Source organism: Talaromyces proteolyticus, assembly GCF_021365285.1.
Source record: "Talaromyces proteolyticus strain PMI_201 chromosome Unknown BGW36scaffold_8, whole genome shotgun sequence".
NCBI lineage: Eukaryota > Fungi > Ascomycota > Eurotiomycetes > Eurotiales > Trichocomaceae > Talaromyces > Talaromyces proteolyticus.
This window is the reverse complement of record NW_025764284.1, coordinates 2143664-2157855: the sequence shown is the minus strand read 5'-3', so window position 1 is coordinate 2157855 and position 14192 is coordinate 2143664. Positions and strand designations below refer to the sequence as shown.

At 36.7% G+C, this 14192-nt stretch overlaps 6 protein-coding genes across 6 annotated transcripts; 2 read left to right on the top strand and 4 right to left on the bottom strand.

Annotated features, from left to right (window-relative positions):
- Positions 1-4711: 4711 nt before the first annotated feature.
- On the bottom strand, positions 4712-4990 carry BGW36DRAFT_453748 (uncharacterized protein; the record flags this gene model as incomplete). The annotated part of the gene is made up of 1 exon (XM_046221880.1): positions 4712-4990. A coding segment is annotated over one exon (279 nt), but the record flags the coding sequence as incomplete, so codon positions are not given.
- On the bottom strand, positions 4811-5641 carry BGW36DRAFT_383060 (uncharacterized protein). The gene is made up of 2 exons (XM_046216625.1): positions 5194-5641; positions 4811-5152 (listed from the first exon to the last, which is right to left on the bottom strand). The coding sequence occupies exons 1-2, from the start codon at positions 5406-5408 to the stop codon at positions 5068-5070; spliced, it is 300 nt and encodes a 99-aa protein (XP_046070800.1). The 5' UTR covers positions 5409-5641; the 3' UTR covers positions 4811-5067.
- Positions 5642-7237: 1596 nt separating this feature from the next.
- Positions 7238-7904, top strand: BGW36DRAFT_361335 (uncharacterized protein; the record flags this gene model as incomplete). The annotated part of the gene is made up of 3 exons (XM_046214268.1): positions 7238-7291; positions 7329-7486; positions 7520-7904. 3 exons carry the CDS (start codon positions 7238-7240, stop codon positions 7902-7904), a joined length of 597 nt encoding a protein of 198 aa, XP_046070799.1.
- Positions 7905-8689: 785 nt separating this feature from the next.
- On the bottom strand, positions 8690-9557 carry BGW36DRAFT_398820 (uncharacterized protein; the record flags this gene model as incomplete). The annotated part of the gene is made up of 4 exons (XM_046218456.1): positions 8690-8815; positions 8884-9327; positions 9401-9442; positions 9504-9557. The coding sequence occupies 4 exons, from the start codon at positions 9555-9557 to the stop codon at positions 8690-8692; spliced, it is 666 nt and encodes a 221-aa protein (XP_046070798.1).
- A 289-nt stretch (positions 9558-9846) lies between these two features.
- Positions 9847-10372, top strand: BGW36DRAFT_298636 (stress responsive A/B barrel domain protein; the record flags this gene model as incomplete). The annotated part of the gene is made up of 4 exons (XM_046211447.1): positions 9847-9865; positions 9969-10069; positions 10123-10241; positions 10312-10372. The coding sequence occupies 4 exons, from the start codon at positions 9847-9849 to the stop codon at positions 10370-10372; spliced, it is 300 nt and encodes a 99-aa protein (XP_046070797.1).
- Positions 10373-10708: 336 nt separating this feature from the next.
- On the bottom strand, positions 10709-11578 carry BGW36DRAFT_429522 (6-phosphogluconate dehydrogenase family protein; the record flags this gene model as incomplete). Its single annotated transcript, XM_046220706.1, has 1 exon — positions 10709-11578. One exon carries the CDS (start codon positions 11576-11578, stop codon positions 10709-10711), a length of 870 nt encoding a protein of 289 aa, XP_046070796.1.
- Positions 11579-14192: the final 2614 nt, after the last annotated feature.

The window sequence follows — 14192 nt, the reverse complement described above, 5'->3', positions numbered from 1 at the left end:
AATAGATTAAATCTAATATAGAAAGCTATTAACTATTTCTAGCTCTTTCATATTCTTATTTTATTAAATATAAAGATAATATTAATTTTTATAAAATATTTTATTTTATTGAGATTGTTGTTGTTGTTGTTGTTGTTGTTGTATTCCTACACTGATGCTAGAGGCTTCCTTTTGGTGCTATGGTAGGGTGTCTGAGGTCTAACTATCTATTTTATATATTATGACTGTGTAGCTATCTTTTTTAGAAAGATTCACTAATTAGTTAAGATATTTCTATATATTTAATCAATCTCATTTCTTACTTTGCTAGTTAGCGCTATGTATATATTATATACTTTTCCCATTATAATTCCATATAGCTCTATATAGCTCTCTCTTTATAATAAGTTCTTTCTTTTTCTCTATCTTATTCATTCTTTATATACTAGATCTTAGATGTTTAGTAGTTTCCACGCCATTATAAGAATTTATTATGTTTCTTCTAATTCCGAGTTAGTATAATGTTTAGGGTAGATTATACAGTTCTATTCTAAGTAGCCTTATACTGTGTATTTGTCTCTTCATTGCTTAGATCTATGTTTGGTAAGAAAGGGATTGAGAAATAGAAAATAAAACGAAAAGTAGTTGATCCACGATAGCCTATATTGTATATCTATTAGATGTAGATTCAGTAGATATAGATTATAAAGACAGCCTCAGCTTGTCTATAAGATAGGAGATGAGCCTTAACTTAAGAATAAACTAAGCTGTCTTACGCATATACTTTTGGTTATATAGAAGGGTTTTTATATTACTGGAAAAGCTATATTCTGATTTATTGCTCTGCTATATTGAATATCATAAGTTATTGAGGGCTGTGCAGTCGAGGAGCACATATTTAATGGTTTATATTACAGTTATGTTATAGAGATGGCATTAATTGTAGTTTACTATATCAATATACGCTAGATATTTATTGAACGCAATTTTTTTCATATATAATTGAATCATGGCTGTGCTTTCAGTCCGAGTTATCTTGATATAGATTTCTTTAGATGATTTGGATAGGGCTGGGAGCTATTGGTGTAGCTCCGCTCTATGGTTACTATCGGTCCATGCCGTGTTCCAGGTCTCATTGGCCCGAGTTTTGATCCAGCGGTCTTCTATTTTATTGAGATTATTTAATATCTCTTTAATTAGAGATAATAGATAATAATTCTTTATTATTATTATATTTAGAGCTTAGTAATCTATATAGAAATATAAATCTCTTCTAAGCTTTTTAATAAATAAGATAGAGAATATAGTAGAAAATAAATTAAAATAAATAAATTCTTTTTTTAGATTCTTTATAATCTATTTTTTTAAAATAATAAGTTTCTCTTAGAATATAGAATATAAAAAGCTAAATAATAGATTAATCTTTTTAATTAGCTAAATATTATAATTATAAAGATGATAAAATAATAAATATTTAGTTTCTTTAAAAGAGAAAATATCTAGATAATCTTAGAATTCTTTAGATAATTTAATGATTAAATTTATAATTTTTAATAGATAATCTAAAATAAAATTAATCTAGCTTAAAATAATATCAATCTAATTTAAAATTAAAAAAAAGATTCTATATCTTCTTTAATAATAAATAATATAGACTCTTAAACTTATAATAATAATATCTTATTTCTTAAAAGCTTTAAAGTAATTAAATATCTAATTTAAATAAATCTTTTTTAATATATTATATAATATTCTAATATAAATTAGATAGATAGAAATATTATAATATTTCTAGTAGTAGTTATTATTAAAATCTAGATTATAAATAGCTTATCTTATTTAAAGATTATATTTCTTCAGTTAGAATAGTCTTAGAATGATTAGATAATAGATAAATTAAATAATTAAGAATAATACTTTCTATTTAAAGTAATTATAGACTTTTAAATATATATTAATATAATAGATAATTAAATTAATCTTAGCTTTCTAGCTATTAAATATCTTTAATTAAATAGATTATTTTAGAAATAATAATTATAAATCATAGTTAAAAATCTATTTCTTATCTATAAAACACTTTTTTTTAGTATTAGAGTCTATTATTATATAAATTAAAATATTCTTTTTCTTTTAATATAATATAATAAATAAAATTATTAATTAAGAATATTAAATTTCTTTTTTAATAGAGATTCTATTTAAGATAGTAATAAAGATCTTAATTATATATATATAAAATATCTAATTATAATTTAAATTAGATATATATTATTTATTAACTTATTAAATAAGATTAAATGAAATAAAGATTAAGAATCTTTTAATTCAGTTAAAAAGTTGATATAGATGCTCTATAAATAGATAGAATGATTATTAGGTAGAAAATAGCTTCTAATTAGATAATTTTTAGTATTATAATAGAAATATTCATTATATATCTATTGATTGAAGATTTTAAATAGATTTATAGATTTTAGAACTAAGATAAATTTTTTTTTTATAGTTTTATTTTATACTCTAACTTCTAGAGTAACTTCTTAAGTAATTAATAAAATAATAAGAGTAGAGTAAACTAAAATAGATTAAAAAAAGATCTAATAATTCTAAATATATAAATTATTTTTATATTAAGTTTAGTAATTTTTTAATTCTTATAGAAAGATAATAAATTAATAATATTTATAGAATGATAAAAGATTATAAAATAATATATTTTTAAGTTTATAATTAATAATTTATTTTAATAGAATAATTAATAAATCTTTTTATATCTTAGTATCTAATATTAAAATCTAAAATTTAATAAAGAATATAATAAATTTTTTATTTATTTAGTAAAAATAGAATAATTCTTTATAAACAGTATAAATTAAATTTAGATCTTTACATAAATATTTAAAAATATATAAAATATCTTAATAATTAAATAATTAATAGATTCTATTTTAGATATAAAATAAAATTTAGATATATAAAGTCTTAAATAAATAGTTTATAATATAGACTATTTAAACTTATAAAATTAGATATTAATTAAGATTAACTACTATCTTTTCTTTAATTTATAATATAAATTAATAAAGGTCTTTCTATTCTTTTTTAAATTTATCAGAGTTAAATAGGTATTTAAAAGATTTAATGAAAATAATAGATAGAAGATTAATTAATATAGATATTTTTATAGTAATAGCTTTAAAGTCTTTAATAAAGTTTAATAAGATAGAGTTTAGAATAGATATAAAGATATTAATAATTAAAATAAATAAGATTAAAATTTATTCTTTTTTTTATAATATTAAATCTTTATTCTTTATTATTTATAGATATTATTATTAAATTTTCTATAATTATTCTTTTTAATAGTTATAAATTATTTATTTATAGATAGATATCTCTTTTTTATAGATTAGAAATTTATTAAAATATTAATTTTTAAGTTATATAACCTTAAACTTAAGTTTAGTTTAATATAGTTTCTTTTATTATTTAATAATAATATTATTAATATATTTATAGATTTATTAATAATAATTAAATTATTTAATTAAATATTCTAATATATAAATAAAGAATTCTTCTAGATTCTATAATAGGAATAGAGATTATAAAATAATAGATATTTTAGATTAATCCATAATAGCTAGAACTACGTAATGTCAGAGTATAACAGATAGATAGAATTAAAGATTAATGATTGACTGATTAGATTAGATAGACAGACAGATAGATAGAGTTAAATTTAGAATTAAGAATAAGACATAGCTTAAAGAGCTATAACAGGATTCTTGCAGCTAGATAGCTTTTATTGGAGTTGCACTAAAATGCAACTATGGTTACATTCAGTTAGACCAGGGGAGTAGGTCGGCGGGTTGGACAGACAGGCTAGCACCGTAACACCGCACTCTTCTTATCTTTTATAGCCTCTTAATGTTAGCTATTTTACAGTATTAAAATGATAATATAGACAGCTTATTAAATAGTAAATAAAACTTAGATTCAATCATATTAATAAAATTAATTTTCTTACTGTATTTCCTAAGGCTTATATGATAGTATATAAAGCTAAGATTATTTAGAATAGCTTTATAGTAACTGGATTATTATTATTTAATCTAGATTAAGTCTATTAAAAGTTTACTATTTAACTTAGAATTTCTACATTTTCTCTAAGTTAATTAAGTAATACTTAATTATCTTGCTTACAAATATCTTAAAATCTATATTAATTTAAGCGTCAATTAATTATAATTAAAAGATGAATAAGCTGGCGTATAAGGAGTCCTTTTGAAGTTATTGATGAGATGATTATATGGATGTCAAAGGCTTATAAGATGAGTGTTAATGAGTTTCTAATTATATGAAAGGAAGTTTATGATTTACAGGCTATACATGAGAAAGAAAAGCAAAAATGTAAATGATCTAAAAAGCAGATATCTTATAGATAAGGAATTACTAGAGAGGAAGCTCAGGCGCTTGTATAAAGTCAGCTTGAGGCATCTCAAACTGATATTACTGCTCCGGCTGAGCCTGAGTTACCAGCCTCGCAAGCACTCGTACGCCGCCAATTTCAGTGTAGTGAGTGTAATACTCTCGGGCATAGAAGGCCTCAATGCCCTAATCATACTGGTAATTAATTCTTTGTATATAATTATTATTTTTGGATAGAAATTGAGATTTAAAATCAATATAGATTGCATTTTCGGGCGGAAGTGGGCGGGTGGGTGGTGGATTACGTTACCCTGCCGAGGCAGCTTAGTAAGCTAATGACCCTCCAGGCCTTCACTAGAGCGTAATTAGGCTTGCCCGGCTTCTTCAATATAACGCGTTTTGCGACCTTCCAAACGTCAGGGTGCACCCCCAAGCGGAGGCACTGCCTCGCCAGGGCCACTAAGCGCTCAGGGTCGAACCTCCAAACTAGGCGCCATGCTTTGAAGTTGAGCCTATCGACTCCGGGGGCCTTTTTAATGCTTTGGCTGAATAGGGCCTCATGCACCCGCTTCGGCGTTATAAGCTTGTGCGCGCTGCCGCCAGGAGGGCGGTCAGGGGGCTTATCTCCAGGGGCGTTAGGGAAGGCGGTCTGCAGTATTAGGCGCTCCTTGTCGTCAAACGTCGTGGCCGCTGGGGCGTCAGGGTCTGGCCCCTGCAGGGCAGGGTAACCCCCGATATTTGGCTTGGTGTTCGCAGCGCCGCCCAACAGCGGTCGGGATCAACGTCGTCCGAATCACCCCTAAGGAAGGCCTCCCAACAGTAGCGCTTCGCGGCCCTAATTGCCACATAGTAGGCCTGTCGGGCCTCCCTGTGTTGGGCGTTGGAGCACTCTCCGGCTTGCCACTGGCGGCGCACCCGGGCGTACTTGCTCCGGGGGTCGTCCAGGGAGTCATTCCACCACCGCTTAGAGCGTGCGCAGAGTCGAATTGGCTTGGCATGCCGCCCTAGAAGGTCTGTTAGGGCCTGTTGCACCCACTCGGCCTCCATAGCGAGGTCTTCCTCGGTGCAGTCGTCCCCTAGAGGGTCCCTATGCTCGTGCATGTCGTGCCATTCTGCCGCGGCGATCTCTAGGGCTTCCTTGCCGGCCTCTAGGGCGTAGATGCGCCAGCCTGTCACCTCCGCGGGGGTGTCCATTGGGGCGTCCTCCGGGGGTTCCCAGGCCAGCGTTATAAACACGTGGTCTGAGCCAGTTAGCCTCTCCTCCTCTATCTCCCAGCCTGCCAGGGGCCCTAGGGGGGGGTGTAGTGAACGCCAGGGGTGTTCGTGATCCCCATCTCGGGTCCTTGTAGGCTTCTCTAAGCCATGGCCAACCCCTAGATCGTGGGCCTCGATAAGCGCCTCTAGGGGCAGATGGTCTGTAAGGGAGACCACTAGGGGGTTCCATTTCGGGCCATGGGCGTTGAAGTCCCCTAGAATTAGGCATCGGCCCCTTATAATACTTAGCCAGTTGGCGTCCTCCATAGCCTGTCTTCGGCGGTGAGGGGAGGGGGGGGTTCCTGCCACGCTTGGTCTCGGTTCATAACAATATTATAGCAGTTGACCACTCGGGTGCGTCTCTAGGCGCCGCTCTCTAGGGGCTCTAACTGTAACGTGGATATGTTCAGGGAACATGCTTAGGCCGAATCCGGCAAGACCGGGGGGATCCGAGATATCTACAGAGTCAATGGTGACACAGCATAAATGACTCCATATGACTCCGGACATAATCCGAGTACTTCCCATCTCGCAATATATGCCTATATCTAGTTAGATTAGGTATGAATGACCTGAGGAAGGGACTCAGGCATATAAGCTTGGTTTCCCACCCAAAGGGGAGGGAACCAAGCGATATCTTTTGTATAATCTTTGATATAACTTTCAATATAAGCCTACTCGGCTTCGAATAGCCTTCGGCTCGAAGCCTTCCCTAACTATATAACCTAAACCGATAACTCCCTCCCTAGTAGCATTGCTCTATAGCATCGATATCAATCGGTGAAGCTTCAACTCACCCACATCGAGTCTATCCAGACACCCCCGGACACGGTCCTGTCAAAACCGTGTTACACTAACACGCCGACTACCTGGATATAGGGGTGGTCTATTAGGTCGGTCCAGGCCCCCGCAATGCGGAACAGATAACTTGTTTTCCGTAATTATCAACAACTCTCGGCCGACAAAATTTGAGAGAGGAATCTATAGCTAGCATGACTCAGACTTCAATAGTGTGAAATTTTGGACTCCACGTACGAGTTACGTATGTAAAGAAACAGTAATCTAGTAAAATCGTCCTCCCTGTTCGATCAACATTATTATTATTTACACTTCTCTCATCACACATGAACAATTTTGCACCTCTAGTTAACGAATAACGACTTGCTGAGTTAATCTACGTTCAGCTAACGTATTCCACGGGCATTTGGAACACACGGGTATTTGGAACACCCGTGTAATCCATATAAAATGGCCTTTTTTTAAATCTTAATATCTCAACAAAATTATATGAAAATTATAGCTGAAAATTTAGTATATTATTTATATAATAGTAAAGAAATATACGATTAAAATAATTTTTAAAATGACTAAGTAGATATCAAAATTACATTAAATTATATAAAATACCAAAAATTACATTATATTTTGGGTATTATTTGTTAGTTTTAAATTATTTTCTTTTATTTTTGAATATGTTATTAATATATGCATTTTATTTAATATAGTAATTTTTAAACTATAATGTATATATAATTTTGTTGAGAGATTAAGATTTAAAAAAACGCCATTTTATATGGATTACACGGGTGTTCCAAATACCCGTGTGTTCCAAATGCCCGTGGAATACGTTAGTAAATCTCGGGTTTATACTATTCGTAGACTAGTCGCCCACCCACCAGGCTCCGGTACAACCCCCACGCTTAGGACAACCTCCAACTTGGCAAATTAGATGGAATCTGGAGGAGGAGGGTCCGCTCAGCCCAAGAGACTTCATCCATCCAAACGATATATCACTTGGGGATAAACTGTGGAATGTGTTACTGTAAGACTGTTGTCTTTGCACATATTGCACCAGATACCAGCTCCTCCCATATACAACTTCCGTAAAAATATACAAGTTACTTTCAATCCTCGGCCTCCGCGCGGCGAGCGCTCTCGAACCATCCGGCTTGACATCTACAACGATAATTCCGAACTATGGCCCAGACCTGATGTTCCACTTCCTCTTTGCTTACGGCATCCTCTCGTCGCGCACGTTGAAACGCTACTATAAAATTGACCACAATGTCTCCCCACAGGAAGACCTGACAAAGTATGGTGAAGCTGCCAGGCGAGATGGCAAACTCACACGACCCCAATTGGAGTTGCTGAGAAGGAACGAAGCGGCACATGCCAACGCGGTTGAGAATTACACCCTTCTGGTTGCAGCTATTGTGCTCGCTACTGGTACTGGCGTTTGATGGTGTATACGCTGGCGAGACTTGCATACTCATGCGGAATCCTTTACTTGGTGATTGATGATCTTGTGTGGAGTCACCTCCGAGGGGTTAGTTGGTGGATTGGCAATATTAGTGACTTTAAACTCATGGTCCAAGTCGCAATCCACCAGGACATTTTATCAGCAAAATCACCAGTGGTCTACCTGTATTTGTCGCAAAATACTGTTGTAGTTAACTACTAAGTCAGATTGACCAATCTCAGAACATTCAAATCCAATATGAATATAACTTGCGTATTCACAAGCTCAGATGGTGTATAGGTCAAGCATCATCAGGAAGGGCTCTAAGTGATTCCTGAAAGCAGAAAATAAGGGTCCCAACACTGGTTTATAGGAATAAATTCGAACAGTAACGGGTAGTTGGTGGGGTAGACTGACACGCCTACTATTGCTGACATTCCCTACAAGCTTGATTGGATGTGGGCTACTTCATGTAATAAATTGCATATCCCTACGGCCGAAAAAAGCTTGAGGAATCAATCAAACAAACAAGATCATTCATTTCGATTGCATGATCCAGTGAGCAAAATTACTCCAATTTTTTTGTATACACTTGTTGGTTTCTAGTATCCACCATATGTTTGTGTTTTTCATTCCGCACCTAAGCCGATATTCCGACACCGTTTGAGGGCAACGTGTGCATGCTGCGTCAGGCAGACATTATCCGAACGGTCACGGACACTCACCCGTAATGACCCCAAGAATAATGTCGCTGCTACTTCAGTTGTTTCTGAAATTCCTTGATGGTTATTCGCCATTAGATTTTATAAAGTTGTACACCAGTCTGGCTAGTTGGAATTTTCCGTCTCGGTTGGCAACAACTAAGCGTCGGGTGTATCGACGCTCTTGGTTTATCATTTCAAAGCCCCATACCTGCAAATAATGGTCAGTCCAAATACGGCAGGCTGTACAAATTATATACGTTCCTTGTCTTAACGCACCTGCTCTGCTGTCCATCCAGCCTTGTGGCTGCAAGCGTACAGCTGCACCCAAATTCCTTCCTCCTGTGGATTTTCCACCAAGAATCCTTCACAGGGCGTGCCGTCCTCAAGCACTTCGCCAATTAAGAATTTTTTCACCATTTCGTGTTCCACCGGTATTTGGAGGTCTAAATCTGGCAAAATATTTCCCTCAGAGTTACGTTTGCCCTGGATGAAGCGTGCCCGAACATCGCTCTTTCCTAGTATATGATTTTCTTGGGAAGAGCTTGACCAGTCAAGAATTCGTGACTCATTTATACCGGGTAACCCGCTTGTAGTATATTGCACAACATCAATTCGCACAGTCGTTTGGCCGGCCGCAGCATCAGTTTCACGGTGCTCCTTTACATCGAGAATTGCAGTCGATGCGTTAATTGCTTTCCGAAGGACCCAGCTAACACCTTGCTGTGTGTTATAGTTAGTCTCTGGACGTTCAAGGATAGAAAGGTATTAATAGTGTGCTCAGCAAAAATCATACTAAGGCAAGAACTGGATCTAAATTAGATGATAATTTCTTGTCCTGGGAACAACAATTTTATCAGTAGCGGTATAGAGCCTTAAGTTAGATAGTAGATGCCCACAATTGTCCATTTGCCATTGAGATTATCAATAGTGACATGTGAAGGCGTTGCCATAGCGAAAGCGTTGGAATCAGTGTAAATATTCGTATAAAGATAGACTGCCACATTGTACGGAATAGAATGGACAATTCTCCGCATAAGAATGATTATGATGAGCATCAGGTAGGTCGTGGGTCTGGCGCAAGAAATCATTAGACCGAAATCTCGGAGATATACCTCTTCAAGTTTAGTGTCTTTAAAGACAGGTTAATAATGAACAAATGTCCATATTTCAAACTATCCCTCCTTAACTTCGTCGTTGCTTTTCCTTGCTCAAGAGGTTCACTTTTGATCAGCAAACAGAATGACGGTATATCACATTGGTACGTATGAGAGTTGCCTGCAGTTCAATTTCGTGCCTCAGAGCATCACTTGAATTTGTAAATTTTTTAGCAAGTAGTTAATTCTAACAATCACATGCGGAAGCTCTCCTACGCCTCAAACCCGAAGCGTCCCGAAGCCAACTTGAGGAGTGGTCACAAAAAGCTAAGTCCATGGTTTCTAAAGTCCCTGGTTTGTCTCTCCATGTGGTTATGCCTGGCGCAATTCTAATTCGCATGCATGCCTTCTTTCTGTTGAGATAAATCAGCCCTTGCCGCTATCTGTTTCTAGATGCGAAGGATTTGATATGGGCATGGTGGCAGTTTTGCTGTCTGCAGATAATATTGAAGGATATATAACTGATCCTTCACATTTAGAGTGCGTATCATCCACCTGTTTTATAGGCTTGCACCCTTTCATCAAGCTAACATTACGGTTGCGTGTATAGAGTCCAAAGGCTGAGAGAAGAGTTATTTAAGGATGCTCTTGTCTATGACCTGGAATTTTGAAGACTCTATTTGCCCAGATGTTTTACTTGAGCTATCACACGTACGAACTACACATGATATGTAGAAGTAGAACGGAATTGGGATGAGAAACTTCCCCAGGTCGGCTTAATTTATATTTCAAAAAGTATAGCAATATTTAAAGCTTTCAATCAAGTTCGCCTATTAGGAACTCGATCACTAATCCATATAGTATTTGTTATCTTAGACTAAATTTTTGATCTGTTGAATCCTTAAAAAGAAAGTATTTTTAACGACAGTTAAAATTGCAATGATTTGATAATTCATATTAAAGAGTGAACCTGTGATATAATTTTTCGTTACGTACCATGCGGAGGCCTACTGGTTCTCGAATTTTAGACCAGATGCCTGGCGAACCGCCCCATAGATGCTTGCCATATCACCGTTGGGTCCCATGTATTCTCTCACTCTCCCTAGATAATAATCTGCTATTTCAACACTCTTCACTGGAACAGCGACGCTATTAGCTAGATTGATAATATGCTGCGCATCTTTACGAGCCAGATCGACGGCCATAAGAGGATATTCTCGTTGGTAATAGTCGCCCGATTTCATGCGTTCTGCAAACATTGAGAGCGGGCCTGGAAACATCAAATTTATCCAATGCTTCAATTGATCCTGGTCTAAGCCTAGTTTCTCGCATAATACCATACCTTCTCCTATAGTTTCCACAAAGGAAAGGATGAATGAGTTTCCTAAAAGCTTGAACATAGACGCTCCTCCAACATTAGCGTCACCCAGGTCGATATTTGCGCGGCTAATAACACCAATTGTATACTTTTTCATCCTATCGATGTTTTCTTTTGAGCCTGATAGAATAGTGACAAGCTGTCCAGCATCTGCCATTACTGGGGTACCAAACACAGGGCAAGCAACAAAGGAGGCGCCGTGTAACTCGAGTATCTCGCTAACCCTGCGAGTGGTGTCTGGATGAATGGTAGAGCAATCGACGAAGAGTTTACCTTTCACGTCGTTGCTCTGGAGAGCAGTTTTGGTAAATTCTTCAACAGCAGCATCATCCCCAAGGCAGCTAAAAATAATATCAGCTGGCTGAATGGCTTCCGCTACTGAGCTAACGGCCTTAACGTGCTCGAATTTTTCAGAAAAGGCGGTAGCACGTGCATTCGTCCGGTTATAGACAATAAGTGGCGAGGTAAGAGCTCCATTCTTGATCAAGTTCTTACACATACCCTGACAAATTCCATTAGCCTAATTCTTTTGCTTAATCTCGTTTTAATCATATCCTAATTATGCTGTACATGCCTGGCCCATATTACCGAGTCCAATCCAAGCCAATTGAAGGGCCATAATGAATCGGTTTTTTTGTGAATTTCAGAACTTCAGTATATGATTGGAAAGGATGTTGTAGATAACACAGGATTGTGATGCCAAGAAGGAAATGTAAAGTAACGATAAAGAGACGAGGTGATTAAATGAGGCCATATTGAGCACGGGAACAGCTATTATATACAGTAAAATTAACAAAGTAGGTATTCAAACTTTTCGGAATTATACTATTCAGCTCAATACTCTGAAACGCGATACACGGAGATTCGAAACTTGCACACTAGAATTGTCGTCAACCGATACTGGCGACGTTGCGAATGATGTGGATGGACCTGTCGGGTTCTCGATAATTGGGCCAATTGTAGCAGATATAGTTTAATCATACCCATAGAGTTGTCGATCAATGAATAACGCATTAATCAGCTATCAATATACAGCCGAGGCTTGACTAATAGTTTAGAGGTGACTTGTTATCTAGTAGTTTAACCTGATGCAGGCTTATTTCGTAACAGATATATGGTATAATTCCGAGTGTTCAATTTCTGCTGTTGGATCTAGCGTGGGAATTTTACCCTGCGTTACTTGATTGAAAATTCTTGGAACGAATTGCAAAAAATTGAGAATTCAGATAGTTCTGTGTAATTGACAAACTTGCACCCAATTTACTAGAGGGGATGTCCTCGGTTTTGAAGATTTCAAACCCCTCCTTTTACAAGTGTTTTCATATAATTGGTCAAATATTCGTCGAGTCGAAGCCGACTCGGCGTCCAATCGGAGCCTTCCAAAATTGGCCCATTTCATCTAACAACTAGATAGTTGCTAATCTAGCCCAAACTAGTATAATCCCGACGCCAATGAGTGAAGAGCACGGAGGTGGGCCCAAAAAGTAGTGTATAGGTGGGGAGAGGTAACAATTTTAGTCTGATTAGTACGTTTTATTAAAACATCCTATTACCTGTGCTCCGTATTTATTTATTTTATTAAGAATATTAACCCCCTTCAATTCCTCGCACCACCAGCTCTAAACAAGTGTCGAAATATGGTTATATAATTAGACATTAGGACCTTAGTAAGTAATTATAATATAAGTTAAAATACTAAGGCGCTAGGGCTATTATGTTAGCGAATTTAGCGTCTTTACATTACTTTTTGTGTCCACCTCCGTACAAGTCATGCAGTGATATACATAACAATAGAAAATTCATGCAGCTAATAGGACCATTCATACTCCAATTTTAACTTTGTCGGGTTCAACGAAAAAGTGTTGCGATGCTTTGCCACAGTAGAACGTGATTGCAGATTAGCAATTTTCTTTAAAACAGAAAATCGAGTCAACTATATTACTATTCTCTGGCGCCGGTTACAGCATCTCCGACTTTACAGTGCCGACAACGGTCACATGCCATCCGTGACTAGAGCCGCGAGATAACAGACAAGGCGGCTTCATAGAGGTCAGGCGACGAAGTTGAGGTAGGAACTATTATTTCCAAATGCAGAATTGTCACAAAATCATGGACTAATAAGTTGCAATTGAACCGATCAGATGTTTACAAACGCTTAGCTAGAGTTTAATGCAAGCCATAGATTCACCCCCTCGTTTTGTGGAGCTCTATTAAATTTGTTTCTCACGATATCGATACTAATTGGGCGATAATCTCCTCCTGTTACGTCTGCAGGTCGGTGGCCGTGGACGTCACAACCGAGTAGATCCTTCCGTGAGCTGCCAAGATTTAACCTATCCTGTAACAAGAAACAACGATCAGCTATGCCAAAAGGCAGTAGCGTGGGTGGCCACAGCGAGGACTGAGTCTAGATAAAAGTTTTGAGTGACAGCCAGTTGGTCATTTTCTCATCACCTGATCGTTTAGGTTCAGGGACAGGCCAATGGTATACCCAAAACGACAGCAATCAGGTTTATGCATACCGCTCTCCGTTCAGGACTGCAATACTGGCAAGCCGAGAAATCCATTCCCTTGAATCGTCACATCGCCTGGCCTGCTAAGAAATTTCACTCTCCAATCTCGTCTAGTACAATAATCTGCCGTAGTGTCCATAGTAAACAAGTTCATTTGCCAGTATGACGGACACCACAGGATTGCAGATGGTGGAGATTGACACCGGGGATGTGGACTCATCTCTTGGCGACGACGATGTGTCGACATCCAGCACATCGGTCAACCCCAGCATTCTCGAACATGAATGGAAACACGGTCGCCGATACCATTCTTATCACGCTGGCACGTATAATTTTCCAAATGATGAAAAAGAGTAGGATCGGCTGGACATGGTCCACCACATATTCTACCGACTCCTAAATGACCGCCTTTTCTTAGCACCGATCAACCCTGATGACGGTCTTCGTGTACTAGATATCGGTACTGGTACAGGAATTTGGTCCATTGACCTCGGTGATTGGTACCCTAACGCCGGTCTCATTTTGGGATATGATCTCAGTCCAATCCAGCCAGAATAGGCGCCTCCGAACGTAAAGTTCACCGTCGATGATGTCGAGCGA